We start from the raw sequence: 18,644 nt of genomic DNA, 5'->3' as shown, positions 1-18,644 counted from the left end.
TCATTCTGAAAACTTCCATTAAACAGTTTAAGTGAAATGGTTTCTCAGTAATGGTAGTCAATGAAATTATTTTTCTATGGAATCACATACAACCATAATATCCATCTAATGGTGGGTGGAATTATAGATGTCATTTCCTGTTTTGTTTCCCTGTTCCTTGTAATTGGGCATATTTGGTCATATAAGTGCTGAGACAAGGACCAGGGACATAAAGGGAATCTAACTTTTTTGTTTGTTTTTTGTGTAGTGATAGACTGCAAAAGGGTGGGGTCTCCATACATGAGGTTTAATCAGGAACAAGATTGTCTCAGGCAACCCAATCAGGAGTATGAACAACAAATACATCAGCAGTTATTTCAAATAAATATAAAGAGAAGACAAAAAAATTGCATGTTACCTTGCATGGATGAGGATCTACACCATAGGTCTCCAAAGATTGTGCTTTAAGTAGTAGGTTAAACTCAGCCACAGCTGTGCTCTGACCCCTGGAATGAGAAAAGGAGAGATGATCTGTTGAGTCTATGACACACGGGAGACATATAATTCATACAGAGGATAGCTAAGCTCAAAGTGCACTGCATCTATTATGTTGTTACACAAGCCATCTTCAGACTTAAACGATTACGTGCACCTGACCCCCTCCTACCATCTCCCTCATTCACCTAGACTCACTCAACTCCAGCTAATGCAGAGGAACTTAGGTAAGCCAAACTACTGATTAGTTTGTTTTGCGATGATCATGGAAGCTTTTATAAACAGTTTCAGGAAAGTTGCTAATAGGATTATGACTGATCAACTGTCCCCTTTTCCTGTCTTCTCTACCACACCCTACACCATACAAGCCTGCTTAATCACCTATCTTCCTTCTGTAAATTCCCTCTTTTACTTCCAAAGTGCTCTTCGTACTGACAGATTACATTAAGACAGCAGTTACACTCTAACACTATACCCCATTGCTTAAAGGGACGTTAAAGTTAGGTGAAAATGCCAGCTAAAACATACCGTTTTAAACAAAAAGAACCACTTAAATTCACCAGTTATGAATGATCTAAAGTACTTATTACTTGTCCTCTAAAGTAACTATAACTTGCGCCTCGCCATGCACAGAGCTGTCATCAATGTTGTCATTTCAGATGCTGTAGTGGTGTTATCAATGATGTAGTAAAACATGTTGCAAGTGATGTAATATGGGTGGTAATTAGCTTTGCATGGCGAGGGCATGAGTTATAAGTATTTTAGGGCACAAGTTATAATTAGTTGCAATAACTACAACTGGCAAATTTCTGTGATTGTGTTCATTTAAAAATATATGTTTTTAACTAAGATTTTCAGCTAACTACAACGTCCCATTAAACCTTTTTATAAAGTAACATATTATTATTATTCTTAACTATAGTGTCACTTCAACCTTTCCTTTTTTAGCGTATTTCTATGTTTTTTTTACCTAAATCAAAATGTCCATTGGCCAGGCCCTGTGCCTAATCCCCCCTCCCCACTGTCACACAACCCCACACTGCACATGGGCTTCAGCCATGAGCCTAACCCCTTTCTGGTCCTAAACCCTCCACTAAGCACAGCCATTGGCCATACGCCGTATGGGGTTGAGTGCACCCAGCCTCTCAGAGGCATGCACGGCTGACCATTTTATGTAACAATACAAAGAGTGTCATTTAAAGTATTGCAGACCTAAAAAGGGTGTCATGTATAGTAAAGCAGTCCTACTGACTTTGATAAAGGATAAAAACACCAAAAGATCAAAAGATCAAAAGCAGGTATAGTGGTTTTATCAAGGGGTAGCACATCAACATATATAAAGCCGACCATTTGAATTTGTCAAAAAAAGTCTCCAATAGCTATACCAAAGGGTAAATTTTATAAATTCACAATTTGCAATATTTAATAAAGGTGAGTGTCATAATTTTTTTAAATAAAGCCTTACTAAAAAAAAAAACATCAACATGTCTTTGAGTCCATAAAAAAAATTCAGGCCACAAAATGCTACCCTAGAACCTTCCACAAGGTGACAAGAAGACCTGCACTCTAGCTGAAGATCATACAGCTCTAGCTTGAGGTGCTGTAAAAAATATGGTAAGCGCTCCTGGGGGTCGTGGATTCAATGACCTAGGAAACTTACAGTGTTTTTTTAATGTTGCTGGTGTTCTGCTGCTCTGCCTGCAGCCCCTCAACCATTATAATTATGGCTGAGGGTGCCCCTGCCCCTTCTAGGGGCACCACCAGAAATAAAAATATATCTTTCATAGACCATAGGGCATTATTTATTGCTCCTTGCAAGGGTAGTGAATAATAAATGAGCAGCTATCTCTCAATTTTCATTCCTTTTCTTTATTTTTTTCAAATGGGTGCTCCGGTGCCCACCCGAGGCCTCCACAGCATCTTTAATCATGGGGGGCAGCATGAGGAGCCCCGGCGGACCTGGCTAGCTCCCCAGATAGCACCCAGACCTGGTGCCATGGTAGCAAACATTTTTCTTCTCAATGTAGATGTGCCAATGCCCACCGAGAGCCTTCCTGCCTGCTGGCTGATTAGTTAGGGCAGTTACCAGTCCATAAGTCAAAAGTCTAGATTCTTGGCATCTGGTTTGATGCTAAGCTCTAGTTTGATAGCCAGATCACAGCTCTGGCTGGAAAATTCTTTCGAATCTTAAAAACTCTAAAAAAAGATTCTTGAAATTCTTCCAGAGGCTGCTAGAAAGACAGTGTTCCAGGCCTGAGTCACATCCAGGCTGGATTACTGTCATGTCTTGTATCTGGGAGTCTCACGGTCTCGAATGATGAGTCTCCAGCATGTACAGAATACGGCAGCTTGCTTACTTCTGAATCTTCCAAGGGGATTGCCTTCAGGCCCTGCTCTTGCTAAACTGCATTGGCTGCCTGTGAGGGAAAGGCTCTTTTTTAAAGCAATGTGTCACTGTCATCGAATTATTAACAACAAAGGCTCTTGTTATCTGCATTCTCTGGTTACGCCTTATTCTTCCAGAAGGGATTTAAGACCAACAGGAGCTTATCTGGTTGCAATCCTGCTGTAAAAATAGTGAACATCGGAGGCTGCTCTTTTAGTCTCTTGGCATTCAAGATGTGGAATTCTCTTCCCCTTCCTCTCAGACAGGAAAAAACGAACTATCATTTTGTAAAAACCTAAAAATCTGGTTATTTAGATCGATCCAATTGGGGCTGTTTGTGGCTAGTTGCTTAGATCTATTTTTAGGCGATATTCGTCAGCGCTGGAACACTTCATTAGAAGTTTACTATGCGTTTTGCAAATCACTTTATTATTATTATTGTTATTATTATTAATATTGTTATGGCATATGCCTTCTATTAGTTGGTGGCCACGTGACCACCCCCAAGACCCCCCTATCTCCCTGCTGGCTTCCCTGGTGGGAGCTGCCCACTTTTTATTTTGTAGTCAGTGCCCCAGTGCCCGACCAGGGCACCCATACCCCTTCTATTTATCTGGGGGTGCTGGGAGAATCCCAGGCCCCCCATGGTCCCTGCCGGCTCCCCTGGCAGGATCAGGCAACTTTTTATTTTGTAGTGGGTGCCTGGGACACTCACTTGCCTTCTATTTGTTGGGGGCCACGGAGGAGCCCAATGCTTCAGTGGCCAAAGCCGGCTCCCCAATCAGAACCCATTGTGGTGTTGACGGGAGCTGGCTAAATAACTTTGCTTCTTCCTGGGTAGCGATGGGAGCAAAGTTGTGTTTCCTGCCCTGGAGAATGTGGGCAGGGTATGCCCGCACACTTCCAGGCAGGTAACTGCAGTGCCCTGGGGGATGGGGTCCTCGGGACACTGTGATTGAGTTCCAGGGGATAAAGTCCATGAAGCTGAAATTCGGGGAGGGGGGCCATGCACGCCCACCTCCCAAAACAAACAATGGACCAGGGATGAAGTCACCAGTGACTCTCTGAGGCTCGGCGAGAGAACGACGCATCCCCTCCCCATTATAAAAATACTGGCCATGGGGGATTAGGTCCCTGCGGGCCTCCTAAAGGCTGAGGGAGGGGGGCAGCATGCCCCCGTTCTATAAATAGTGTATGTGCTGCCACTTCCCGGTCCTGGCCTACCCGGGAAGCTTTAAAAAAGATGGGAGACTGCTGTACACATTTACTTTTAGCAGCACCTCCAAAGATCCTCCGTGAATTCACAGCATTGGTTTAAAAAAGTGCTGCTTTTTGCCCCAGGGGGTCCCTTTGGGGCCACCCTCCAGGCCTAGGTGGCAGGGTATCCCTGCCCTACTCCCCTATATATTTCTGTTTTACTTTGTTTCAGGACAGGAAACTGACTTTTGTGATCTGTTATAATCTGCGGATCCAGTGTGGTGTGAAATATATACAATAATTTTTTAACCTTAATTTCTTGAAAACATCTGAACAGATTTACAAAAACTCCCAGGAGATGGGGACCTTGGGACACTGTGATCGAGCCCCAGGGATGAGGGCCTGGTGGTCAGTCTTCGGTGAGGGTGGGCATGCAGACCCACCTCCCCAAAATAATAGCCTGGCTCCATGGAATGGAGTCCATGGAGCCTCTCAGAGACTCGGGAAAGGGGGCGGCATGCCCCCTACCCATTATAAAAATGGAAAATACTAGCCCCGGGGATGGGCTTCTTGGGGCCTTAAGCAAACTCAGTGAGGGGAGCTGCTCACGCCCCTAACCATAATTTTTTTTAAAAGGCAGGAGACCTCCATTTTTTTTATCTGCACCTCAGATCCGCAGATTGTATTGTATTGTATTGTAAGGGGCATTTATAAAGCGCGCTGACACCATGGGTTTCCTGGCGCTGGCAGACTGCAGGGGGACTGGGAGGGTTTAGCCAGATTGAGGGAAGAGCCAAGTTTTTAGGGATTTGCGGAAGAGGGTGAGGGAATTGGAAGTTTTGAGAGAGATGGGGAAGGAATTCCAAAGTTTGGGGGCCAGAAATGCAAATCTCCGGCCTCCAGATCTGCAAAGTTTGACAGGGGGAGTGAGTAAGAGATGCAGGTGAGAAGATCTCAGATTCCGAGAGGGGCTGTAGGTCCTGATAAGAGATCTCAAGAAGACAGGACAGGAACCAGATAGGGATTTAAAGGTGAGGCAGCCGATCTTAAAGGCTGCCCTCAAGGTGACGGGGAGCCAGTGCAGTTTTAGAAGGAGGGGTTTAGCGGATTGCCATTTCGGGCTCCCAAAGGCCAATCTCGCCGCTTGATTCTGGACGAATTGTAGTCTGCAAAGAGATGTTTTAGGCAGACCATGATAAATAGCATTCGAGAAATCTAAGCGGGAGAGGACGAGGGCCATGATTACTTGCAGGAGGGCTTCAGGAGTGAGGAGATAAGCCACCTTCCTGATCCTGCGCAGCTGGAACATACAGGAGGAGACAACTGTCCCCACCTGAGGCCCGAGGGAGAGGCCGGAGTCGATAGTGATCCCGAGGCTTTTTACCGAGGCCGCAGGGGTAGGGGGAAGGCCAAGTTCTGCCGGCCAAAGGTGCGGACCCCAGTAGGTGGAGCTCTTACCCGGGAGGAGGAGCTCCGTCTTTCCGGGATTCAGCTTAAGCTGATTTTGGCACATCCACGATAGAATGTGTGACATAACTGCCTGAAAGTTGGGGATAGCAGAGGGGGAGTCAAGAGGGAAAATGAGTTGCAGGTCGTCCGCGTAATTGAACACGGTGACGTCCCACTGCCTCAAGGAAAAAAGAAGGGGTCGAAGATAAACATTGAAAAGAAGGGGGGATAGAGAGGAGCCCTGAGGGACCCCACAGGGCAAGTGCTCCCGAGGAGCTCTGAAAGTGCCCAGGCTAAGGGTCTGAGACCTCCCGGTCAGGAAGGATTTGACCCATGCCAGCGCCAGGCCCTGGATGCCAGCTTGCTCGACACGGTGGAGAAGGATGTTGTGGTCCACCGTGTCGAAGGCAGCCGACAGATCTAGTAAAACCAGAGCCTGGGGGGTACCCTTGTCGGCACCGTCTCTCAGGGCGTCCAGCACAGCCAAGATGACAGTCTCCGTAGAGTGGCCGGGTCTAAAGCCAGCCTGGTTAGTCTCAAGAAAGGTGGAGTTCTCAATAAACTGTGAGAGGCAGGTGGTGACATGGGCCTCCAAAATTTTGGAGAAGAAAGGCAAAAGAGAAATGGGGCGGTAATTCGCCGGGACGGCGGGATCAGCCCCAGGCTTCTTCAGTAGAGGCACCAACACGGCCTCCTTGAAGGAGCGGGGTACCGTACCAGACGACAGAGAAGAGTTCAGCAGGGGAAGGATACAGTCAGGTAAAGAATGGCAGATATTTCGTAATATGGTGGGGGGACAACAGTCGTCTGGGGATCCAGATTTAACACGGGTGGCCAGTGTGGCCAAAGCGGCAGGATCTATGGGCGGGAAGAATGTAAAAGAAAGAGCGTTATGGGGGGGAGAGGTGGAGCCAGCGCCAGGGGGGATAGTCGGAATGGTATCTTTGATTGAGGCAATTTTTTGGACAAAGAAAGTGCTCAGCGCGTTACATGATTCTTGTGTGGAGGCCTGAGTCGGAAGTGTCCTAGGATCGGAGGTAAATTCATTAAGGATTTTTAAAATCTCCTTAGACTTGCAGGGGGCAGATAAAATTTTATCTGAGGCATAAGCTTTTTTGGCGGCGGAAATGGCTGTTTTGTACTCGTTCCGCGCAGCCACATATGCACTTCTGCTAGATGGACCGTAGTCTCTCCTCCACCTGCGCTCGAGTCGGCGGAGTTCTAGCTGCAAAGTCTTAAGGTGAGGAGTGAACCATTTATGGGAATGACAGTGTCGGGATCGGGGAAACTTGGTTAGAGGTGCGAAAGTATCGCTGGCTGTAGTGAGCCAGTCAAAAACTTGTCCTTGAAGCTCGTCAGTACTTGAGTCTGTGGGGAACAGGGGACGGGTAAGAGAAAGATGAGATAAGAGTTTGGAGGAGTCGGCGACTCTCCACTTACGTGCGGTGCCGCCCTCCTGCAGTGGGGTCCTGATCTGGCCAACGGCCGAAAAGGTGGTGTCAATTAAGGAATGATCGGACCACACACAAGGTGTTATAAGTGGGCAGGAGGACTTGACCCCATGAACCCAAATGTGGTCAAGGATATGGCCACCGCTGTGAGTGGCAGACCTGACTAGTTGTGTGAAATCCAAGCTCGAAAGGGCCTCGAACAGTTCGATGGCATGGGGACCGGCATCCTCATTCTGGAACCAGTAGTTGAAATCCCCGATAATGATAGTACGGGGGGAAGAGGTAGCAAGGTTGGTTAACTGTTCAGTAAAAGAGGAAGGGAAGGAAGGCATGGGGTAGGGGGGACGGTAGAGTACCATACGGGTGACTGCGCCTACCTCAGTCCCAAGACGGAGGACCAGATTATCCACATCGGGGAGGGTCATATTGGCAGAGGCAATGATCTTAAGATTCTTCGGAATTACCGCTGCCACCCCTCCACCGGGGCGGCCTCCAGGGCGGTTGGTGTTCAGCAGAAAATAGTCAGGAGGTAGTGCAGCAAGGATGTCGGGGAGGGAGTCGTCAGTAAGCCAGGTCTCAGATAGTAAAAGGACATCTGGCTTCTCTGTCATGAGAAGATAGAAGATATCGGCTTCTGCCTGACCATGGAGCGAGTGTTGAGGTATAATACCCGGAGCTGCGACTCGGCAGGGACAGGAAGGGTGGGGGGTGATGACGGCCCCAGGAAAGGGGAAGAGTGACCTGGGATCCCCAGTGAGGAGATCCTGGTCCAGGTCTCGGAAGGTAGAGAGCAAGCAAAGGTTTGTAGTCTCATTAGAGTGGAGCGGGGATAAGAAATGGCAGATTCATGGCGCCAATTAAAAAAATGCTGTTTTTGGTGCCAGAGTCCCAAAGAGATGCCTACCACGCATAGGGGGGCTGAGTATATAGCCCTCTACATGTTTTTGTTTACTCTGTTTCAGGACAGAGGACTGAGTTCTTGAGTCCTTAGATGGCTGTTGCCACCTCTTTGGTGATGTGAGGGCAGCCAATCACATCAAATCTTTTGAACTGCTGGATCGGCAGATCCTGTGCTGTGTGATACATATACAACTATTTTTTAACCTAGATTTCTCCAAAACTATGGAGGAGATTTACACCACATCACAAAATGGACGCTTTCTGGACCACACTTTAGCTGTCTCCCAAATTTGATGCATTTCCTTTCAGCCGTTTTGGCTTTAGCTGTGTCTAATTTTTCCTATGGGAAAATGAATGGAGAAAACGTATTTTGGGACCTCCCCTTTTTGACCCCAATTTGACGGCTCACCCCTAAATTCTCCAGAATGGAGCAGAGGTGGATGATGCTCCTTTTTTGTACGTTTTGTGAAGATTCGCCACTTTGGGGAAACTTTTTCCAAAATAATTCGGTCTAATGGTTTCAGGTTCGGGCTTAAGTGAGACACCATTTAGGAGAGGTAATGTGCTTTATAGTATAACCCTGTTATGTATGTGGTCTCAGTCACCTTGAAATGGTATTAATAAAGTTTCAACATTTCAATCTTTGATGTGGCAGAACCTCAAATGTAGCTTTTTATCAGTTTGTCTATTGTTTTCAGAGAGGAAGTTCTTGATTCATAACAGTCTGAAAACATAACTAAATAATGTCACCAACACCATTTTTAGAGTTTGGACCCTACCCCACAGGTAGAGTTGTAGTTTTCCCCATTTAATAAATTCCCCTTTCAATTAGTTGGTTAAACTCATCATGTTGTCATTTGTACTTCTCTGACGACCAAAATGACTAGGTATTTTAGTTTTTGGGGTATAGTTTTAAATGGCAGACCAGTTAAAACAGTTATTGATGTGACTGGGGTCATGGGCATGCATTCGCATTGGAGCAGTTTGTTTTATACCACAGAAATTTGGAAAATTCAGCCTCATTATCGCTGGTACTGACTTATCCGGTTAACTGATGTAAGATATAATCTGTGTGCAGCATTACTTAAAGTTCACTGTAGAGGACCTTTGTTGCTAGGGGTTCCAGTAATAACAGGAAAAGTGGAGCCAAAAGGGGACAACCTTTTCTGGTGCCTCTCCCGATGCTGATATCTTCGAATATGAGACAGTCATGGGTGATTTCTGATGCAGTAGTTGGGTCATTAATATGAATGTGTTGACCAATCTGATCCTTTTCAGAGTTCAGAAAAGGTAGATCTACCCAGTCAAATGTTTTCTCAGCATCCAGTTACAGGGCCACGTTCTTATTCTTATCCTGTCTTGCACTACATAGCAGATATATTGGTGTTCGCATGTGACTCCATGAAGAATGGTTGTGCAAGAACCCCACTTGTTTATTGTGTCTTAGTAAGGTTATAACCTTATTTAGTCTCAAGACCATGATTATTTTCAATATTTTCGTGTCCTAATGATGCAGCGATATTGGTCTATAACTGGTGCAACCAAGGCTGTTCCTTCTCGGTTTTGGTATCAGGGAGATGTGAGTTCTGTTAAATTCAGGTTGGATAGTTACTCCTTCAAACCCCTCCCAGAAGACTTTTACTATTAGTGTGGTAGTTACACCGTTCATCCATTTATAAAATTCAGTAGTGAAGCTTTCCTCTCCTGTTGCTTTACGTGTTGACATAAGCTTGATGGCGAGCACAACTTCCACATCAGAAATCTGATCTAACTCTTTCTGTAGGTCTTAAGGTAGTTGTTGAAACTCCAGGTTTATTCTCCTTGACTGATTTTAGCGGATGCCCTGCAGGTATATAGCTTTGTATATTCCATCATATTGCCCACCGGGTGTGAAAGCAGTAGCTCCTCTAAATTGTATAAATCGCAGGGATGACTTTTTGAGCCTCTCTCTGCTTCAGTTGCAGCACCGGTAATCGACTTGCTATTTCTGCTTGATTGAAGTTCATTCCTTTAATATGGGATAAGGACTTCTCAGCAATGGAGAAAACTATTGTATTCAATTGAAGTTTTTTCTTCATTGAGAGCCTGACTGGTTTTAGCACATCTCTTTCCTTCCTTTTTTGCTTTCTTTTTTGAGTAGCTCAGCCATATATTCTTTCTGGATTCACCCTAAAATGAATTTCCTGCTACCAACATGAGTTGTGCTACTAATAATCATCATTTCATTGTGGTCCATGTATTCTTTGAGGTGGCCCTGCAGTTTCAGTTATTTACCCTCTAGTAGCTTGTGCTTCACAGTGTTTATTCGCCAAGTTTTTGTTTTCACAACAGTTATTTGTAGGTATAATACGACGTAGATAGGAACATGATCTGATACATCGCTGATTCCTATTCCTCCATCAAAAACTTTGGGAATATATATCTCCATTAAGCTGGAAAATGTCTTTTCTAGACTCAGTGCTATGTGTGTTGCAAAATTACAGAACAAAATCTAAAACCCAATTAAATGACTGCTTCAGTAAGCTAACCTTAACACGCTCCCCCATCATACACTGGTTATGACTTGACATATGACATCACCCATGACCTACAAAATGACAACATTGATAAAATCACTGATGACATCTCAAATGACATCTTTGATAACATTTCTCTCTCTCTTTATCTTTTTCTATTTTTGCTACGCATGTTACATACATATGGTAACATTGTACTCCTCTAAAGAAATGCATTTCTTAATTTTCAATACCTTGGTACACTTTCTAGGAATCTATCCGAATGTTCCATTTGTTAAATCCTGCAGGAAAAATGTTATGTAAACAGCTCTATAAGCTGAATGAATTTTCTCCAAATTTGAATGAAGTGAAGCAGCCCTGTGCAGATGACGATCCTTTTGAGTTTTCAAAAAAATACAGACAGCAATTTTGCACACAAAAAATGCAAACTAAGGATCAAATAAAGTGAAAAATGTCAATGAAATATGAATTACTTGCCATATAAAATTGGTTGGTGGAAGCCTTCAACGCATATTTTTTTTCTCAACAATCGCGATTTTGGTCTTAAACAGTGATTCAGTGTTCTGTTAAATAAATCTCTGGCCCAAGTGGTTATTATGGGTGTTACAGGTTTAGGACGGTGTAGACAGAGAGTGCTAAAAGTTAAACAGAAAATGTCTTCTAGCAGATTTAATGTTCTAACAGCGCAATTGTACATCGACATCTAGATTTTTTATATGGAATTGATTTGGTTATGTTTATTCGTTTAGATCTTTGGCACGTCATATGTGACATCATCACCTATTTCATGAGTGATTTTATTTGAGATGTCATCAGTGATGTCACATGTAAGGTCATGAGGAGGGCAGGAGCAGCATGAGTTTTGGTTTGCGCACTTATCATATCGAGCAAATCGTCCATAACATCACTTCTTGCCATGTGCTTTTAAGGGACTATATACACAGTAGCAGGAGAGTCGCGTTTTTAGAGTCTATTTGAAGAGCGAGCAGGTTGTGAAGTCTGCTGTCAGGTCGCATACTCGCTCCACTCAAAACAGGAACACAAAGATCTGACCTGAAAACCGATGAAAGTATGTGTTGGTGCAGATTAGCCCAGTGAGGCTTCACCTTCTCTCTGGGAGACCTCCCTGTCGCCTGGAGCATCATTTCTCAACTAACTCCTTTTGCTTGTCAAACAAAAAGACATCACTTTCAAGCACACTGCCTGGTTGTTTAGGCAGGTTTGCAGTGACAGCAACTGCAACCTCTTTCAGCCAGAGGACCATTTACGTTTTTGTTTACAACATTCAAGAGAGATACAAGAAATATTCATTGAGGTGCACAGTCTCGTTCATGGGTGCCTTAAACAGGCCCATTATGTGATTTTTGTACGAACAGCGATGACATACATTGTCTGAGATTCGCAAAACATAGGTGGCAAATTTGCAGGGGGACAAAATACCCCTCGCAAATGTCCCCCAAATTTTCGTTTGCCTCAGAGCCCTTTTCATAAAGGTGATCTGTGACTACTGGTAGGACTAGTTAGTGAGAACAGATACTGCACTTTTATTCTAGCTCTGCCCCTTTCTTCATAATAAATCAGCAGGTGTGCTTGCTGTTGTGTTATGCCTTAGGTCCCACGAGTCAAAGGGCATGAGGATGCTGATTTGTTGATGTCAACTCATGTCACCCATTGTATTGTATTGTATTGTAATTACATTTATATAGCGCTTACTGCCCCTGACAAGGCGCTTTTTCGGCGAGTAGCACGCTACTCCGGAACCCATAAAGGATTAGTGGTGAATTAGTACAGTAAAAAACAAAAGTAATTTGAGTGGTGGATATGTTAGTCAGTTATTTGGATTGAGTAGGTTAGTGGAGGGATAGAAGGCGGAAAAAGGTTTGCTCACAGGTAATGACCTAAAAGGACCAGGTCATGTGCATCCTTAGATTTATATTTTCTTCCCCAAGTTAGGGATGAGAATGTAAATCAGTAATGCACTTCTCATTTAGCACAAAGATCGGTAAATAATCGTCTTCAATGCAGAAAGGGAATATGTCTCCCCCATACATCCATTGTGCCTTCTCCTGCAGGAACCATTCACATCACCAAAGCAGTGATAGAGAAACCGAAGGTGCACCAGACCCACAGTTAATAGCATCTTTCTATGAATGATGGATTGCGGTAGAATCTATACTTGCTACACCCATTATACATCTCACAGAGCAACATTTTTGGGGAGTAATATGCACATGCGCAAACTTCCACTTTGTGAATCAATGCATATGTAAAATATGCCCTTTTTCCAGATTTGCCCTAGCTAGAAGAGATTGGAAACAAATTTAGGTAGAATTTAGTGTCAGCTGAATAAATGGCATTCGGCGAACTGTGGCAGATATCCTGACCACCATATTAAAAAAAGATCGCTGTTAATGGCATAGGTAAGGCTAAAAGGATATCCGCTACTTTTGGCAGCCAAACTCGAAATAATGTCCTAACTATATTATACAGTTCTGAGATCTGACAATGAATAATACGCAGGGTTCCCACGATGGTCTTCGTGCCTTTAGAACATCACAATTAAACATCTCCGAGCTCATCTTCTTACACAATTTTCATATAAACATGATAATACACTCAAAAATTAAAACACTATACGGGCATTGCATCAATCACAAAAGAAACATGGAACAACTCATTTATCATTGTCCATCTTTGCTCCTCTAAATCACAGACTGGACCTTCCTCCTCTTAGGAATAGTTTTATCTCAGTTTTTGTAGGCTGAATTTGTACATCCCAAAGGTTATTCCATCAGCACGTGTATGGAGCTTATGAATGCGCTGGAAACACAAGGACGCTCGTGCTGCACTGTTGCCCTAACACCAGTCCCACATTTAATTACCTGACGTCGTTTTTGTGTATTTCTGCTATTTTCTTTTCCAGCTTTTGTGACTGTTTTGGAAAAATCTTGAAGTCGCTGATGTAATTCTCGGGATGTTCATCAGGATCAAAATCACCAATCTCAGCTGTAAACAAAATATTAGAGAAAAAAAACAATATGCGTTACAGATGTTGACGTACTACTGAAAACCCATACCCAACTAGTTGGGCACATATTTCTGTATTAAAGCATTAATGGACCATAGTCCTTATTTGTTTATCTCATCTCATATTACGTATTGGGTGCCTCTAGTATATTATGTGAGGAGCTGGACATTTCAGAGAGGGACGACATATGGAGGATGATTGGGGATGGGAGGAAAGAAAAATGGAAGACCAAGGTGGTAGAGAATCAATATGTCTATGACCGTGTATGAATCAAAAGATTATGCACTGAGTTCTAAAAATCTGTAAATACAGCGTTTAAAAAAGATAAGAGACTAGCATAGCACATTTGTATTCAATTATCTGTATTCTACATCTCTCACATTACTCTCCACTGCATTGTAAGCATGTGTAGCTCACTGTATGGGGTTTGGACTAACACTTGGCTGAAGGAGAAGCACTGGAACATGTTTAGCCACTTTTCCCCTAAATCCGGTGGAGATTCTGCTGGAATTGTCTTCTCACCCATGTTCATACTTACTCATTTCAAAAACCTAAACCCGTTTAGGGACCTGACAGCTTGGGACAATTGTGAGGACAAGTTGAGGCTTAGTTAGTTTGATGAGAGCCTCAGCGCTGCAAGTGCCTAATGTTTCACATTTCCGCAAGGAGTTTCATTTGCATATGCAGAAGCAGTTGCACATGTGGGTAATTCTGCGATTGTTGTACATTTTCTGTGCTCGAGGAAATCTTTGAGACTTCATAAAAAGTGGGGCTTTGACTCCAAATGTAGGCATAATCAAATAGTAGTAGATTTCAGATTTTTTCTTACAATTCTGTGAATGAGAAGAGCGAGCTAGAAAAGTTCAGCAATATCAAATGCTAATGCAACGCTCCATTTATTTATTAATTTTATTTATTTAACTTCTATGGCGCACAGCTACCCACAAAGGGTTTCCCAGAGCCAAGGGACAGAATCAAAGAGGGAAAGAGAGGGCAAACGAAATCATTGCTGAAAGAGGCATGTCTTAAGTCATTTGCGAAAGCTGAGATAGAGGGTCTCGGTTTTCAGAGCAATGGGCAGGGTGTTCCAAATCTTAGGGCCTAAGTGGGAGAACGAGCGACCGCCCATTTTCACCAACTTAAACAGAGGAATTACAAAATCACCATTACAGGAAGTTCTAAGTGATCGAGTAGGGTGATAAGCATGAATAAGTTCCTGTACATATACAGGAGCTGGGCCCTGTTTGATCTTGAACATATAGCAGAGGGCCTTAAATTTGATTCTATTGGTGATCCTGAGCCAATGAAGGTCACAAAGCGACTGGGAGATGGAGGCTCTTCACGGAACATGGCAAAGAAGACGTGCAGCCGCATTCTGCACAACCTAAAGCTTTCGGAGAGTTTCTTGGTCAGCTCCCAGATAAAGAACATTGCCGTAGTCCAGGCGTGAGACAACCAATACTTGGACAACTGTGTTTTGTGGAGCCATCTTAAGATGGTGAAGCATGTAGAGGCTGACATACAAAGGTATATCAGTCCATAAAATTTTTAAGGGCATGTTTGAACACTGTGATGTATTGTAATATTGTATGGAAGCCATTCTGTATCACCTTTCTACATCTTGAGAAGGCCCCAAAGACTTGCCTTCCGGTTGGTCGACTAAATAGCTACTCTATCTGTTGTGTATTGTTGGAAGAGGGTGTTTGTTGCATTTAAGCAGGGCAACTGGAATTAGGCAAGTGTGCTGCCGCGGTGATTTTCACATAATTATAGATTTGTCGCATTTGCCACATAAACCATCATCTTCTGCATAATCTGCAGATTTTAACGAAAAAATAATGTTTCTAGCTCAAACGTTTAAAAGGTGCTAAAGTAAAAATGCAGGAACACATGTTGCTCACAGTGAAAGGCCCTTTGCAAAGCTCGACTCGTCACCTTTTTGTTGCTTTATTGTTATATTTGGACCAATGCCCAGGCAGTGTTACCAAGTTTGAAAATGATGAAATAACAAAGTGAATCTATTAAATAATGTGCCGCATTATGCTGCATAATTTACTCAACCCTGCTGCATATATGAGGCACTATATAACAACATCTAACATGTGGGGGGCATGGGAAAGGAATGTGAGCAATAGTTTTGTATGCTGTGCATAAACACAATAAACAAAAATATTGGATCCAAAATATCTACCTCAATATTAGAAAAGTTAGATGGTAAGTAGGTATGTATACAAAGCTAAGTATATATTTAGTATTGTTAACTCCCTATATATATATATACACTGACGAAGGCTAACGCCGAAACGCGTCTGTGCTTCTTTGTTCCCGAATAAACAACTTGGACACCTCTTGGTTTGTGAGTGCTGCCTCTTTGAGCTATACGCGAAGAGTTTGAGCGTCATATATATATATATATATATATATATATATTAACTCCCAAATGCCTGAAGCTTCAAGAGGCACACGACAGTCCTCCGCCCTCCGGGTTGATTAGTCAGCGCCTTTCACCACCTCGCTTCATTCAATCTTGCCCGACGCGTTTCAGGGAACTCCTCCCATCATCAGGGGCTGCCTTCAAAAAACACTTGTGTTGGCATCACTGGTTTACGGCTCTTTTATGTTCAAATCACCTGGTAGGCGTCTGCTGGAGAGCTGCGTCATACCATCGTTTCTGGGATTTGTAGTCCGCTTAGTGTGCTTTAATTTATTATCGCTTGTAAGTAAAGTCGAGTGTTTGTTGAAAATCAGGCACATTAGTTTGCCTATAGTAGGCTGCTTCCGTGGTTCAGTGCGCTGTGTCATTGACATGGAGTTCTGTGCTCAGCCTTCAATCGGTTTGAAAGCGTCCGCCTCACTCCGCTGTGAAGGGTCATGTTCGCAGCAGTTGATGGTGCTCTCCCCACGGCCCAGGCGGCCGTGTTGTAATATTAACTCCCAAATGCCTGAAGCTTCAGGAGGCACACGACAGTCCTCCGCCCTCCGGGTTGATTAGTCAGCGCCTTTCACCACCTCGCTTCATTCAATCTTGCCCGACGCGTTTCAGGGAACTCCTCCCATCATCAGGGGCTGCCTTCAAAAAACACTTGTGTTGGCATCACTGGTTTACGGCTCTTTTATGTTCAAATCACCTGGTAGGCGTCTGCTGGAGAGCTGCGTCATACCATCGTTTCTAGGATTTGTAGTCCGCTTAGTGTGCTTTAATTTATTATCGCTTGTAAGTAAAGTCGAGTGTTTGTTGAAAATCAGGCACATTAGTTTGCCTATAGTAGGCTGCTTCCGTGGTTCAGAGCACCATCAACTGCTGCGAACATGACCCTTCACAGCGGAGTGAGGCGGACGCTGATGATGGGAGGAGTTCCCTGAAAACGCGACGGGCAAGATTGAATGAAGCGAGGTGGTGAAAGGCGCTGACTAATCAACCCGGAGGGCGGAGGACTGTCGTGTGCCTCCTGAAGCTTCAGGCATTTGGGAGCTAATATTACAACACGGCCGCCTGGGCCGTGGGGAGAGCACCATCAACTGCTGCGAACATGACCCTTCACAGCGGAGTGAGGCGGACGCTTTCAAACCGATTGAAGGCTGAGCACAGAACTCCATGTCAATGACACAACGCACTGAACCACGGAAGCAGCCTACTATAGGCAAACTAATGTGCCTGATTTTCAACAAACACTCGACTTTACTTACAAGCGATAATAAATTAAAGCACACTAAGCGGACTACAAATCCCAGAAACGACGGTATGACGCAGCTCTCCAGCAGACGCCTACCAGGTGATTTGAACATAAAAGAGCCGTAAACCAGTGATGCCAACACGAGTGTTTTTTGAAGGCAGCCCCTGATGATGGGAGGAGTTCCCTGAAACGCGTCGGGCAAGATTGAATGAAGCGAGGTGGTGAAAGGCGCTGACTAATCAACCCGGAGGGCGGAGGACTGTCGTGTGCCTCCTGAAGCTTCAGGCATTTGGGAGTTAATATTACAACACGGCCGCCTGGGCCGTGGGGAGAGCACCATCAACTGCTGCGAACATGACCCTTCACAGCGGAGTGAGGCGGACGCTTTCAAACCGACTGAAGGCTGAGCACAGAACTCCATGTCAATGACACAGCGCACTGAACCACGGAAGCAGCCTAATATAGGCAAACTAATGTGCCTGATTTTCAACAAACACTCGACTTTACTTACAAGCGATAATAAATTAAAGCACACTAAGCGGACTACAAATCCCAGAAACGACGGTATGACGCAGGTCTCCAGCAGACGCCTACCAGGTGATTTGAACATAAAAGAACGGTAAATCAGTGATGCCAACACGAGTGTTTTTTGAAGGCAGCCCCTGATGATGGGAGGAGTTCCCTGAAACGCGTCGGGCAAGATTGAATGAAGCGAGGTGGTGAAAGGCGCTGACTAATCAACCCGGAGGGCGGAGGACTGTCGTGTGCCTCCTGAAGCTTCAGGCATTTGGGAGTTAATATTACAACACGGCCGCCTGGGCCGTGGGGAGAGCACCATCAACTGCTGCGAACATGACCCTTCACAGCGGAGTGAGGCGGACGCTTTCAAACCGATTGAAGGCTGAGCACAGAACTCCATGTCAATGACACAGCGCACTGAACCACGGAAGCAGCCTACTATAGGCAAACTAATGTGCCTGATTTTCAACAAACACTCGACTTTACTTACAAGCGATAATAAATTAAAGCACACTAAGCGGACTACAAATCCCAGAAACGACGGTATGACGCAGCTCTCCAGCAGACGCCTACCAGGTGATTTGAACATAAAAGAGCCGTAAACCAGTGATGCCAACATGAGTGTTTTTTGAAGGCAGCCCCTGATGATGGGAGGAGTTCCCTGAAACGCGTCGGGCAAGATTGAATGAAGCGAGGTGGTGAAAGGCGCTGACTAATCAACCCGGAGGGCGGAGGACTGTCGTGTGCCTCCTGAAGCTTCAGGCATTTGGGAGTTAATATTACAACACGGCCGCCTGGGCCGTGGGGAGAGCACCATCAACTGCTGCGAACATGACCCTTCACAGCGGAGTGAGGCGGACGCTTTCAAACCGATTGAAGGCTGAGCACAGAGCTCCATGTCAATGACACCGCGCACTGAACCACGGAAGCAGCCTACTATAGGCAAACTAATGTGCCTGATTTTCAACAAACACTCGACTTTACTTACAAGCGATAATAAATTAAAGCACACTAAGCGGACTACAAATCCCAGAAACGACGGTATGACGC

General features: G+C 44.5%; 1 protein-coding gene across 1 annotated transcript in view; it reads right to left on the bottom strand.

The window, feature by feature from the left end:
* Positions 1-18,644, bottom strand: part of FRMD3 (FERM domain containing 3) — a 669,011-nt gene that overhangs the window by 88,123 nt on the left and 562,244 nt on the right. Inside the window, exons 6-7 of the mRNA XM_078675836.1 lie at positions 13,256-13,379; positions 398-485 (exon numbers count right to left, since the gene is read on the bottom strand). Coding sequence (XP_078531962.1) covers positions 398-485; positions 13,256-13,379 — 212 coding nt within the window. The remainder of the gene's footprint in view (positions 1-397; positions 486-13,255; positions 13,380-18,644) is intronic.

The sequence above is a fragment of the Lissotriton helveticus genome, chromosome 2_1, assembly GCF_964261635.1.
Source record: "Lissotriton helveticus chromosome 2_1, aLisHel1.1, whole genome shotgun sequence".
Lineage (NCBI taxonomy): Eukaryota > Metazoa > Chordata > Amphibia > Caudata > Salamandridae > Lissotriton > Lissotriton helveticus.
This window is presented reverse-complemented; position numbering and strand designations above follow the sequence as displayed.